The sequence below is a fragment of the Bos taurus genome, chromosome 19, assembly GCF_002263795.3.
Source record: "Bos taurus isolate L1 Dominette 01449 registration number 42190680 breed Hereford chromosome 19, ARS-UCD2.0, whole genome shotgun sequence".
NCBI classification, from domain to species: domain Eukaryota; kingdom Metazoa; phylum Chordata; class Mammalia; order Artiodactyla; family Bovidae; genus Bos; species Bos taurus.
The window spans coordinates 10,555,012-10,568,499 of NC_037346.1; the positions used below are offsets into that span (position 1 = coordinate 10,555,012).

Genomic DNA, 13,488 nt, shown 5'->3' on the forward strand with positions numbered 1-13,488 from the left:
GTAAAGAAGAAAAACCCTTAAAACCAACTACAATAGATGTTAATCTGTCTCTTTTTTTTAAAGGGTTCTTAATATTTCCCTTTATCATTAGAAAGTGATTTGTTTGAATTGAATGGATTGTTTTCCCTGAAATTAGAATTTGTTCTCAGTCTTCCTTCACCACAATTCTGAAATTATACCATAATATTGTTTTTTTTTTTTTTTTTTTAGTATTGGTAGTATTTAACAAGTAATTTGTAATTTCTGAGCACCCTTTCTATTGCCAGGCATTGTGCTGGGCACATCAAAATAATAAGCGAGCCAGAGTCCTTGTTCTCATGACTGTGATGGGAAAAGATTTGGTAATTATTATTGTCTCATTTCCTTAAGGACATTTTCCATGCTTCTGTAGCATTGTGTGTCTGTTATTATATTACTTTATTCTTCCTTATTGTTTAGTTTGTTGGATATATAGGCCATTGAGAGCAAGGAATTTTATCATCTTTATGTATTATGATTATACAGTAGAAGTGAGAAATAGATTTAAGGGCCTAGATCTGATAGATAGAGTGCCTGATGAACTATGGAATGAGGTTTGTGACATTATACAGGAGATAGGGATCAAGACCATCCCCATGGAAAAGAAATGCAAAAAAGCAAAATGGCTGTCTGGGGAGGCCTTACAAATAGCTATGAAAAGAAGACAAGCGAAAAGCAAAGGAGAAGAGGAAAGATAAAAGCATCTGAATGCAGAGTTCCAAAGAATAGCAAGAAGAGATAAGAAAGCCTTCCTCAGCGATCAATGCAAAGAAATAGAGGAAAACAACAGAATGGGAAAGACTAGAGATCTCTTCAAGAAAATTAGAGATACTAAGTGAAGTCAAGTGGGCCTTAGAAAGCATCACTACGAACAAAGCTAGTGGAGGTGATTGAATTCCAGTTGAGCTATTCCAAATCCTGAGTGCTGCACTCAATACGCCAGCAAATTTGGAAAACTCAGCAGTGGCCACAGGACTGGAAAAGGTCAGTTCTCATTCTAATCCCAAAGAAGGGCAATGCCAAAGAATGCTCAAACTACCGCACAATTGCACTCATCTCACACGCTAGTAAAGTAATGCTCAAAACTCTCCAAGCCAGGCTTCAGCAATATGTGAACTGTGAACTTCCTGAGGTTCAAGCTGGTTTTAGAAAAGGCAGAGGAACCAGAGATCAAATTGCCAACATCCGCTGGATCATGGAAAAAGCAAGAGTTCCAGAAAAACATCTATTTCTGCTTTATTGACTATGCCAAAGCCTTTGACTGTGTGAACCAGAGATCAAATTGCCAGCATCCGCTGGATCATGGAAAAAACAAGAGAGTTCCAGAAAAACATCTATTTCTGCTTTATTGACTATGCCGAAGCCTTTGACTGTGTGGATCACAATAAACTGTGGAAAATTCTGAAAGAGATGGGAATACCAGACCACCTGACCTGCCTCTTGAGAAATCTGTATGCAGGTCAGGAATCAACAGTTAGAACTGGACATGGAACAACAGACTGGTTCCAAATAGGAAAAGGAATACGTCAAGGCTGTATATTGTCACCCTGCTTATTTAACTTCTATGCAGAGTACATCATGAGAAACGCTGGACTGGAAGAAACACAAGCTGGAATCAAGATTGCCGGGAGAAATATCAATAACCTCAGATATGCAGATGACACCACCCTTATGGCAGAAAGTGAAGAAGAACTCAAAAGCCTCTTGATGAAAGTGAAAGTGGAGAGTGAAAAAGTTGGCTTAAAGCTCAACATTCAGAAAATGAAGATCATGGCATCTGGTCCCATCACTTCATGGGAAATAGATGGGGAAACAGTGGAAACAGTGTCAGACTTTATTTTTTTGGGCTCCAAAATCACCGCAGATGGTGACTGCAGCCATGAAATTAAAAGACGCTTACTCCTTGGAAGGAAAGTTATGACCAACTTAGATAGCATATTGAAAAGCAGAGACATTACTTTGCCAACAAAAGTCTGTCTAGTCAAGGCTATGGTTTTTCCTGTGGTCATATATGGATGTGAGAGTTGGACTGTGAAGAAGGCTGAGCACCGAAGAATTGATGCTTTTGAACTGTGGTGTTGGAGAAGACTCTTGAGAGTGCCTTGGACCGCAAGGAGATCCAACCAGTCCATTCTGAAGGGGATCAGCCCTGGGATTTCTTTGGAAGGAATGATGCTAAAGCTGAAACTCCAGTACTTTGGCCACCTCATGCAAAGAGTTGACTCATTGGAAAAGACTCTGATGCTGGGAGGGATTGGGGGCAAATGGAGAAGGGGATGACAGAGGATGAGATGGCTGGATGGCATCACTGACTTGATGGACGTGAGTCTGAGTGAACTCAGGGAGTTGGTGATGGACAGGGAGGCCTGGCGTGCTGCGATTCATGGGGTCGCAAAGAGTCGTACATGACTGAGCGACTGATCTGATCTGATCTGAAGGGAACATTTCATGCAAAGATGGGCTTGATAAAGGACAGAAATGGTATGGACCTAACAGAAGCAGAAGATATCAAGAAGAGGTGGCAAGAATACACAGAAGAACTGTACAAAAAAGATCTTCACGACCCAGATAATCACGATGGTGTGGTCACTGACCTAGAGCCAGACATCCTGGAATGTGAAGTCAAGTGGGCCTTAGAAAGCATCACTACAAACAAAGCTAGTGGAGGTGATGGAATTCCAGTTGAGCTATTTCAAATCCTGAAAGATGATGCTGTGAAAATGCTGCACTCAATATGCCAGCAAATTTGGAAAACCCAGCAGTGACCACAGGACTGGAAAAGGTCAGTTTTCATTCCAGTCCCAAAGAAAGGCAATGCCAAAGAATGTTCAAACTACCACACAATTGCACTCATCTCACATGCTAGTAAAGTAATGCTCAAAACTCTCCAAGCCAGGCTTCAGCAATATGTGAACTGTGAACTTCCTGAGGTTCAAGCTGGTTTTAGAAAAGGCAGAAGAACCAGAGATCAAATTGCCAACATCCACTGGATCATGGAAAAAGCAAGAGTTCCAGAAAAACATCTATTTCTGCTTTATTGACTATGCCAAAGCCTTTGACTGTGTGAACCAGAGATCAAATTGCCAACATCCACTGGATCATGGAAAAAGCAAGAGTTCCAGAAAAACATCTATTTCTGCTTCATTGACTATGCCAAAGCCTTTGACTGTGTGAACCAGAGATCAAATTGCCAGCATCTGCTGGATCATGGAAAAAACAAGAGAGTTCCAGAAAAACATCTATTTCTGCTTTATTGACTATGCCGAAGCCTTTGACTGTGTGGATCACAATAAACTGTGGAAAATTCTGAAAGAGATGGAAATACCAGACCACCTGACCTGCCTCTTGAGAAATCTGTATGCAGGTCAGGAATCAACAGTTAGAACTGGACATGGAACAACAGAGTGGTTCCAAATAGGAAAAGGAATACGTCAAGGCTGTATATTGTCACCCTGCTTATTTAACTTCTATGCAGAGTACATCATGAGAAACGCTGGACTGGAAGAAACACAAGCTGGAATCAAGATTGCCGGGAGAAATATCAATAACCTCAGATATGCAGATGACACCACCCTTATGGCAGAAAGTGAAGAAGAACTCAAAAGCCTCTTGATGAAAGTGAAAGTGGAGAGTGAAAAAGTTGGCTTAAAGCTCAACATTCAGAAAATGAAGATCATGGCATCTGGTCCCATCACTTCATGGGAAATAGATGGGGAAACAGTGGAATCAGTGTCAGACTTTATTTTTCTAGGCTCCAAAATCACTGCAGATGGTGACTGCAGCCATGAAATTAAAAGACGCTTACTCCTTGGAAGGAAAGTTAAGACCAACCTAGATACATATTCAAAAGCAGAGACATCACTTTGCTAACAAAGGTCTGTCTAGTCAAGGCTATGGTTTTTCCTGTGGTCATATATGGATGTGAGAGTTGGACTGTGAAGAAGGCTGAGCACTGAAGAATTGATGCTTTTGAACTGTGGTGTTGGAGAAGACTCTTGAGAGTGCCTTGGACTGCAAGGAGATCCAACCAGTCCATTCTGAAGGGGATCAGCCCTGGGATTTCTTTGGAAGGAATGATGCTAAAGCTGAAACTCCAGTACTTTGACCACCTCATGCAAAGAGTTGACTCTTTGGAAAGGACTCTGATGCTGGGAGGGATTGGGGGCAGGAAGAGAAGGGGATGACAGAGGATGAGATGGCTGGATGGCATCACTGACTCGATGGACGTGAGTCTGAGTGAACTCTGGGAGTTGGTGATGGACAGGGAGGCCTGGCGTGCTGCAATTCATGGGGTCGCAGAGTCGGACTCGACTGAGCGACTGAACTGAACTGAACTGTTGTTTCTCTTATCAGTGTCCACAGTGTATCATATTCCTTATATTGAATTGAATTTCTAGAGGTAATTTAAAGTTATCTAACTTATTCTGAGTGATAAACATTTCACTTGTACTCTTTGAAGGCAGAAAGACTTAAGAACTTTTTCTTTCCATTAAGGAGTGGCCATGTGACCAGATTGGGTTTGTCTATGGTAGAATTTCCTCTCCCTCCACATCTGACATGTGCGGTAATAAAGGCTGCTTCTCTCGACTGTGAAGATCTACTGCTTCCAATAGCAGCAATGTTGTCTGTGGAAAATGTCTTCATTAGACCTGGTAAGAAATTTATTGATGAAATTTTTTTAATTAATAGAGTTTATTTTTTAGAGCATTTTTAGGTTTATAGAAAAATTGAGGGAAAGTACAGAGTTTTCCCTATTATTAACATTTTTCAGTAGCATGGTACCTTTGTTATAATTAAAGAACCAACATTGATACATTATTATTACTGAAGAGTTCACTGTTTGTGTTGTAAATTCTATAGGTTTCGGCAGATCTGTAATGACACGTATTCACCGTCAGAATATTGTGCAGAGTAGTTGCACTGTGTTCCACCCAGTCATTCCTGCATCCCTTCCCCCAAACCCTTAGCAACCACTGAAATTTCTTTGGTGTGCCTTTTTCAATATCGTCCACTATATATTTCGACTATACAGATTCCTGTATTCCTGTACTGGAAGGTATTCCTTCCAATACCTTTTCAGATTGACTTCCTTAGCAGTGTGCTTTTATGGCTCCTCCGTGTCTTTTGGTGGCATGATAGCTCATCTCTGTTTTTTGGCGGGAGCACATAGACTTTTTCCAATCATAGCTCATGGGGCTTCTCTAGTTGCAGCGTGTGGATTTGGTTGGCTCATGACATGTGGGATCCTAGTTCCCCGACTGGTGTCGAAGCCATGTCCCCAGTGTTAGAAGGTGGACTCTTAACCACTGGACCTCCAGGGACGTCTCAGCTCATTTCCTTTCATTGCTGAATAACATTCCATTGTGTGGAGTTTGTTTATCCATTTTCCTATGGAAAGACCTCTTGGTTGCTTTCAAGTTTTGGCCGTTTCAGATAAAGCTGCTGTAAACATTTGTGTGCAGGTTTTTGTGTGAACAGCTTATTGCCAAATTGTACGATAAGAATATGTTTGTATTTATAAGAAAGTGCCAGACTGTCTTCCAAAGTGTTTGCCATAATGCATCCGCACCAGCAGTGAGCCTGAAATTCCTGTTGCTCTACCTTCTCTACAGCTTCTTGTGTTGGCACTGCTTTGGGGTTTGGGCCGTTCTAGTAGGTGTGTAGTGGTATTTCACTGTGGTTTTGACTTGTAGACCCCGATGGCGTACGATGTTGATCGTCTTTTCGTGTGCTCATTTGCCATTTGTGTATCTTCTTTGGGGAGGTGTCTCTTCTGGTCTTTTTAAATCGGATTGTTTGTTTTCTTGTGTGTGTGCTCAGTTGCTCAGTCATGTCCCACTCTTTGCGGCCCCATGGACTGCAGCCCACCAGGCTCCTCTGTCCATGGAATTTTCCAGGCAGAATTACTGGAACAGGTTGCCATTTCCTACTCTAGGGGATCTTCCCCACCCAGGGATCGAAGCTTTGTCTCTTGCATCTCCTGCATTGGCAGGCGGATTCTTTACCACTGCGCCACTTGGGAAGCCCTTTGTTTTCTTATTGTTGGGTTTTAGGAGTTCATTGTATGTTTTGGATAACAGTTCTCTATCAGGTGTGTCTTGTACAAGTATTTTTTCCCAGTCTATGACTTCTTTTCTCATTCTCTTGACTTTGTCTTTCCAGAGCAAAAGTTTTTAATTTTAATGAAGTCCAGTTTATCAGTGATTTCTTTGATGAGTCATGCCTTTGTGTCATATCTGAAAAATCATCACTGTACCTAAGTTCATCTAGATTGCCTCCTATGTCATCTTCTAGAAACTGATGTCCTTCTGTTCCAGCCCCATTTGTTCGAAAGACTCCTTTCTCCACTGTAATGCCTTTGCTCCTTTGTTAGAGGTCATTTGAGTGAATTTGTATGTGTCTGTCTCTGGTCCATGTACTCTCTTCCACTGATTTGTTTTTCTGTACCTCTGTGAATAGCACACTGTCTTGATTATTGAAGCTTTATAGTAACTCTCGAACCTAGATAGGGTTATTTCTCCAGCTTTCCTCTTCCCCTTCCTAAAACATTGTTTTAACTTTTAGTTAACTTTTAGTCTTAGCCATTGGGTCTTTCCCTTTTCACATAAACTTTAGAACTCGTTTGTTGATATCCACAAAATGACTTTCTAAGACTTTAATTCAGATTACATTGAGTCTATAGATCAAATTGGAAAGAAGTGACATCTGGACGGTATTGTCTTCCTACCCATGTATGTGGAATATCTATTTATTTATATCTCCGGTAATTCACTAAACATTTTTTTTTTAATTACTGAACATATTTTCATCACCGTATATCTAGCCCTGCTGCTGCTGCTGCTAAGTCGCTTCAGTTGTGTCTGACTCTTTGTGACCCCATAGATGACAGCCCACCAGTCTCCCGAGTCCCTGGGATTCTCCAGGCAAGAACACTAGAGTGGGTTGCCATTTCCTTCTCCAGTGCATGAAAGTGAAAAGTGAAAGTGAAGTCGCTCAGTTGTGTCTGACTCTTAGCGACCCCATGGACTGCAGCCTACCAGGCTCCTCCATCCATGGGATTTTCCAGGCAAGAGTACTGGAGTGGGGTGCCATTGCCTTCTCTGGTATCTATCCCTACAGGACATGAAACTGAAGATAAACAATTTTTTCATTTTGTTATTCTTTAACTTAGTTTTTTGAAGTATAGGGGGTATGTAACGATCCTGGCTGAGAGAATTTCCTTTAACTGGTAAAGGAAGATAACGTGGTGAACCTTTGCCTTGTTATAGTACATTAGTAATATATTAACTTTTTTTTTCTCTGTGATCAAAAGAAATGGTAGTTCAGCCCTTGTACCCTTAGAGAAAGGATTATTTTGAGGTTTTCATGTCTTTAGACTTCTGCTTCTTTCCTTTCTTAGCATGTCAATATGGGACACAACTTAGTTCATCATATGTAAGCTTTGCTCTCTTCTACTCTGTGTGTGGGGAGGGGAGGCACAACTTTCTTTTCTTTTCAAGGAGCTCCTGAATTGATAGTGTATCTTGCCTACAACCCAGACTTAACAGTAGTGTGCTATCTCACTGGCCATATCACTTTATGGCTATGAGTGTTGGTTCAGATTGGTTTATTATTGTGATGATTATAATGGAGGATAAATTTTTGTATAAAAATACTCTGTAGTCCAATCAATGTTCTACCTATCCCAAATAGATTGAAATGTAGTATTGGTGTTTTGTGTGTGTGAAGGATAGGGAAGCCTGGTGTGCTGCAGTCCATGGAGCTGCAAAGAGTCAGATATGACTTAGCGACTGAACGGCATATATATATATTTATATGTGTATATATTATTTATACTGGTCACATTTATATATATTCTTGTGTATACATATATGTATACACACGTATATGTGTATATATTATTAAATTATACTATTAACATTTATTTTATATGTTATTTATTTGTGTATAAATATATGTACACATATATATGTATTATATTGTTTACATTTTATATGCATTTTTTGTATATATGTATATGTACATCTATATTTTATATATATATTTATTTGGGTATACATACATTACTCCTTGGAAGGAAAGTTATGACCAACCTAGATAGCATATTAAAAAGCAGAGACATTACTTTGCCAACAAAGGTCCATCTAGTCAAGGCTATGGTTTTTCCAGTGGTCATGTATGGATGTGAGAGTTGGACTGTGAAGAAGGCTGAGTGCAGAAGAATTGATGCTTTTGAACTGTGGTGTTGGAGAAGACTCTTGAGAGTGCTTTGGACTGCAAGGAGATCCAACCAATCCATTCTAAAGGAGATCAGTCCTGGGTGTTCTTTGGAAGGAGTGATGCTAAAGCTGAAACTCCAGTACTTTGGCCACCTCATGTGAAGAGTTGACTCATTGGAAAAGACTCTGATGCTAGGAGGGATTGGGGGCAGGAGGAGAAGGGGACGACAGAGGATGAGATGGCTGGATGGCATCACCAATTCAATAGACATGAGTTTGGGTAAATTCTGGGAGTTGGTGATGGACAGGGAGGCCTGGCGTGCTTCAGTTCATGGGGTCGCAAAGAGTCGGACATGACTGAGCAACTGAACTGAACTGAACTGAACATGCACACAGACACACACATCTCTATTTATTTTATATGTATCATTTATTTGTGTATACATATGTGCACACGTCTATATTTATTTTATATATATATTATTTGTGTATACATATATGCACACCCACACATACTGTTTATTTGGCTGTCCTGCATCTTAGTTGTGGCACATGGGATCTTTTAGTTGCAGTGTGTGGGATCTAGTACCCTGAGCAGGGATCAAACCTGGGTCCCTGCGTTGGGAGTGTGGAGTCTTAGTCACTAGACCACTGGGAAGGTCCTGCAGTGTAGTTTTTTTAAGTATCAGAATTTTGATTCTAATAGTATCCTAATTGCAGTTTGTTTTTTTTTTTCCTAGTAAAGTACTATATGCAGTAAATAAGGTTGGCTGGCTTTTGTTAGGTAGTATCAAAGCTAATAATACTCTTTTTCAAAACTATTATAGAGTATTGAAGTGAGAGTCAAGAGATCAGGATTCTAGACTGTTGGTCTGATTTTTCTGGATTTCATTTTTTATTTGGAAAACCAGGGAGTTGGATTGAGGTGATCCAACTCTAACAGAAATGTTGAGAGTTGTACCTTTTATACCTTTTATATCTAGTCGTACCTTTTATATCTAATTTCAGCAAGTTTTTAACATTCTGCTGCATTTGCTTTATTATTCTATTCTCTTTGTTTCTCTGTGCATGTGTGAAGTGAAAGTCGCTTAGTCGTGTCTGACTCTTTGCGACCCCATGGACTATGCCCATGGAATTCTCCAGGCCAGAATACTATAGTGGGTAGCCTATCCCTTCTCCAGCAGATCTTCCCGACCCAGGAATCGAACCAGGGTCTCCTGCATTGCAGGCAGATTCTTACCAACTGAGCTATCAGGGAAGCCCTTAAAAGTGAAAGTTACTCAGTCACAACCTTTTGCGACCTCATGGACTACACAGTCATGGAATTCTCCAGGCCAAGAATACTGAAGTGGGTAGCCGTTCCCTTCTCCAGGGCATCTTCCCAACCCAGGGATTGAACCCAGGTCTCCCGCATTACAGCCGGATTCTTTACCAGCTGAGCAACCAGGGAAGCCCTGCATGTGTACATATATATATTTATAAGTATTTATAAATATACATTTTATTTCTTTTTCTGAATCATTTGAGAGTAAATTGGAAACATTGTGCTCCCTTACCACAGAATATTTACATGTAATTTACTAAGAACACAGGCAATCTCTTATTTAACCATGGCACATTTATCAAAATTAGGAAAATTAACATTGATACCTGATGCAATACTATCATCTAGTCCAGAGTTCATATTCAAATTGTTCATTGTCCCTAGAATATACAGAAGTGGTTTTAGAATCACTAAGCTATACCACTGTGAAAGGCAGTCCTTTATAACTAGAGTTCAATATTTGCTTATAGTTTTTTTCTTCTTTTTTTAATTTTTATTTATTGTTTATCTTTTTTTTTGGTTTTATTTCTCTCTTCTTTTTTTTTATTTTGAGGTAAAATTTGCATGTAGTGAAAAGTGTAAGTGCTGTGTCTGTAATTCAGTGAATTTTGTGAAATACATTTACTACTGTAACCCATACTCCTGTCAAGATCTAGGTTTATCACTCCAGAAAATTCTCTCAGTGCCCCTTCTCAGATTCCATCCCACCTTCTTACAGCCAGCCTCTTTTCTGATTTTTTCAGGTTAGTTTTGCCTCTTCTGAAACTTCATGTAAATAAAATTATATAATATGTGCATTTTTGTGCTTGACTTTTTTTGGTCAACATATTATATGTGAGATTCATCCATATTTTTGTATGTATCAATGCTTTGTTTTTTTTTATTGTTGACTAGTATCCTGTTGCATACTATAATTGGTTTATCCATTATCCTGTTGACAGACGTTTGAATTGTTTCTTGTTTGGTGCTATTTATGAATACAGCTATTTTGAACATTCTTATGCAAGAGTTTTGTAGATATATATTTTTTATTTATCTTAGGTAAACTAAGAAATTGCCAACTCTTGTGGTAAATTTTGAAATCAGTGTTGTTTTGGTCATTCTATATTTTTTGCATTTCTGTATGTTTTTAAAATCAGCATATTAGTTTTTTCAACATAAGCCTGCTAAGAATTTTGATAGGGATTTTGTTGAACCCTTTGCTGGCTTTTTGCCATTTCTTAATATATCCTTGCTCTAGGGATTATAATACACATCTTTAATTAAAATTTACTCAAAGTTAATATTTTGTTGCTTCATGTGAAATATAAGAAACATTGGAATTGTTTAGTTCCACTTATTCCTCCATCATTTGTGTTATTATTGTCATATATATTATATTTACATAGATTATAAACCTCACAATTTACAGTAGTATAATTTTTCCCTTAAGGCTTCATATATCTTTGAAAGAAGTCAAGAGAAGAGAAAAATTAAGTTGTTTCCATAGCTAGAAGTAAAATTCCAGGTTTTTAAATTCTTATTTAGAACCTCTATCTGTGATAGACTGTTGATTGTTAGTTTTATAGCCCTTGAAGTTGTTCAGGTCTTAGGTTTTGATTATATGTTCTTTGGTTTTTCTCTTTATTAAGTCCTTGAGGTGGTTTTTGGTACCTTGAGGGCTTTTACTTGGGTTTAGCAACAACTTTATTACAGTTTAGCAACTTCAGGAAAGGAGGGACTTCCCTTTGCTTGCCTAATATTTGGCCTTTAGATATCTATGAACATAGGACAGTCTAATTCTTTAGAATATTGAGATAATAGCCAGTAGGAATGTCTTGTATTTTGTGCTTTGATGGGAAATTCTTAAGTAAGTTTTGTCTTTATGAAGCACTTGATATCATTGATGTTAATGGGTATAAAGGATGAATTACCCTGAAAGCACTCAAATAACACAGAGATTTATCAGTGTTTTTAAATTCCAAACAATGAAAATATAACTGTAAAGCAGTCGCCTTGTCTATTGTCTTGTCAGACTCAGGATTAGGTTTTATTAGGTTTACTTGGGCATCTGCACAGTCTTCCAGAACATCAGGACAACCTATAGTTTTTTGGTAGGTTTCTCTGATCTTTCTGTTAAACATTTGGGTGGTCTCATATATGACAATTCCATAGGTAATATCATATTCAATGGTGAAAGCCTTTCCTCTAAAACAAAGATGCTCACTTTAGCCACATCTGTTAACATAGTATTGAAAGTCTGAGCCACAGCAGTCAGACACAAAAAAGAAATAAAAGGTATCCAAATTGGAAAGAAGAAGTAAAACTTAATCACTGTTTGCAGATACTATACATATCTCAAGATGACTCTCTTGAACTTTTTTCTTTGTTTTCTTCTTTCCTACCAGGAGCTCAAACTCGAAACCTCTTGACACCAATGTTTTTAAGTTATTATCTCCTAGCGTCATTTATATTTGTCCTGCCTTTCCATTCTTTTTATTACCATCCTAATGGGGCTTCCCTGGTGGCTCAGACAGTAAAGCGTCTGCCTACAGTGCAGGAGACCTGGGTTCGGTCCCTGGGTGGGAAGATCCCCTGGAGAAGGAAATGGCAACCCACCTCAGTGTTCTTGCCTGGAAAATCCCATGGACCGAGGAGCCTGGTGGGCTACAAGTCCATGGAGTTGCAAAGAGTCGGACATGACTGAGCGACTTCACTTCACTTCAGACATAGAAAACTCTAAAATTTCTGCCAAAAAATTATTAGAACTAATAGTGATTTCAGTAAAGTTGCAGGATATATTATTAATATTCAGAAATCTGTTGATTTTCTATTCACTAATATATGAACTATCAGAGAAAGCAAGAAAGTAATCTATTTTGAATTACATCAAAAAGACTAAAATATTGTTAATAAATTTAATCAAAGAAATACTCTGAAGACTTTAAGTTACTGAGGAAGGAAATTAAAGATGATATAAAGAAAGGGGATGATATCTCATGTTCTTGGGTTAGAAGAATTAGTATTATTAAAAAGTCCACACTACTCAAAGCAATCTATGGATTTAATGTAATCCCTTTTAAAATACCTGAGACACTTCACAGAACTAGAACAAATAATCCTAAAATTCATATGGAATCATGAAAGACTCTGTATTGCCAAAGCAGTATTAAGAAAAAAGAACAGAGCTAAAGATGTCACACTCCTTGACTTCAGAGTGTACTACAAAGCTACTGTAATCAAACAGCATGGTATTGGCATACACACACACACACACATACACACACACACAAACAGACACTTAGATCAATGAAACAGAGTAGAGAGCCCAGAAATAAACCTGTATACTTACGGTTCATTAATGTATGACAAAGGAGGCAAGAATATACAATGGAGAAAAGACAGTCTCTTTAGTAAATGGTGCTGGGAAAACTAGACAGCTACATACATACTTGTGGAATGTTTGAAAAAGAATGTATAAAAGAATGAAATTAGAATGTTTTCTCACTCCATGTGTAAAAATAAACCCAAAATGGATTAAAGACCTGAAAGGAAGACCTGAAACCAAGCAGAACACTCTTTAACAGATGGTGTGATCACTCACCTAGAGCCAAACATCCTGGAATGTGAAGTCAAGTGGGCCTTAGAAAGCATCACTACAAACAAAGCTAGTGGAGGTGATGGAATTCCAGTTGAGCTATTTCAAATCCTGAAAGATGATGCCGTGAAAGTGCTGCACTCAATATGCCAGCAAATTTGGAAAACTCACTAGTGGCCACAGGACTGGAAAAGGTCCATTTTCATTCCAATCCCAAAGAAAGGCAATGCCAAAGAATGCTCAAACTACTGCACAATGGCACTCATCTCACACGCTAGTAAAGTAATGCTCAAAATTCTCCAAACCAGGCTTCAGCAATATGTGAACCGTGAACTTCCAGATGTTCAAGC

At 38.7% G+C, this 13,488-nt stretch overlaps 1 protein-coding gene across 2 annotated transcripts in view; it reads left to right on the forward strand.

The window, feature by feature from the left end:
- DHX40 (DEAH-box helicase 40) overlaps positions 1-13,488 on the forward strand; it is a 51,712-nt gene that overhangs the window by 23,951 nt on the left and 14,273 nt on the right. For both annotated transcript variants that reach the window (XM_005219904.4, NM_001076897.2), the window contains 1 exon segment: positions 4,513-4,670. In XM_005219904.4, coding sequence (XP_005219961.1) covers positions 4,513-4,670 — 158 coding nt within the window.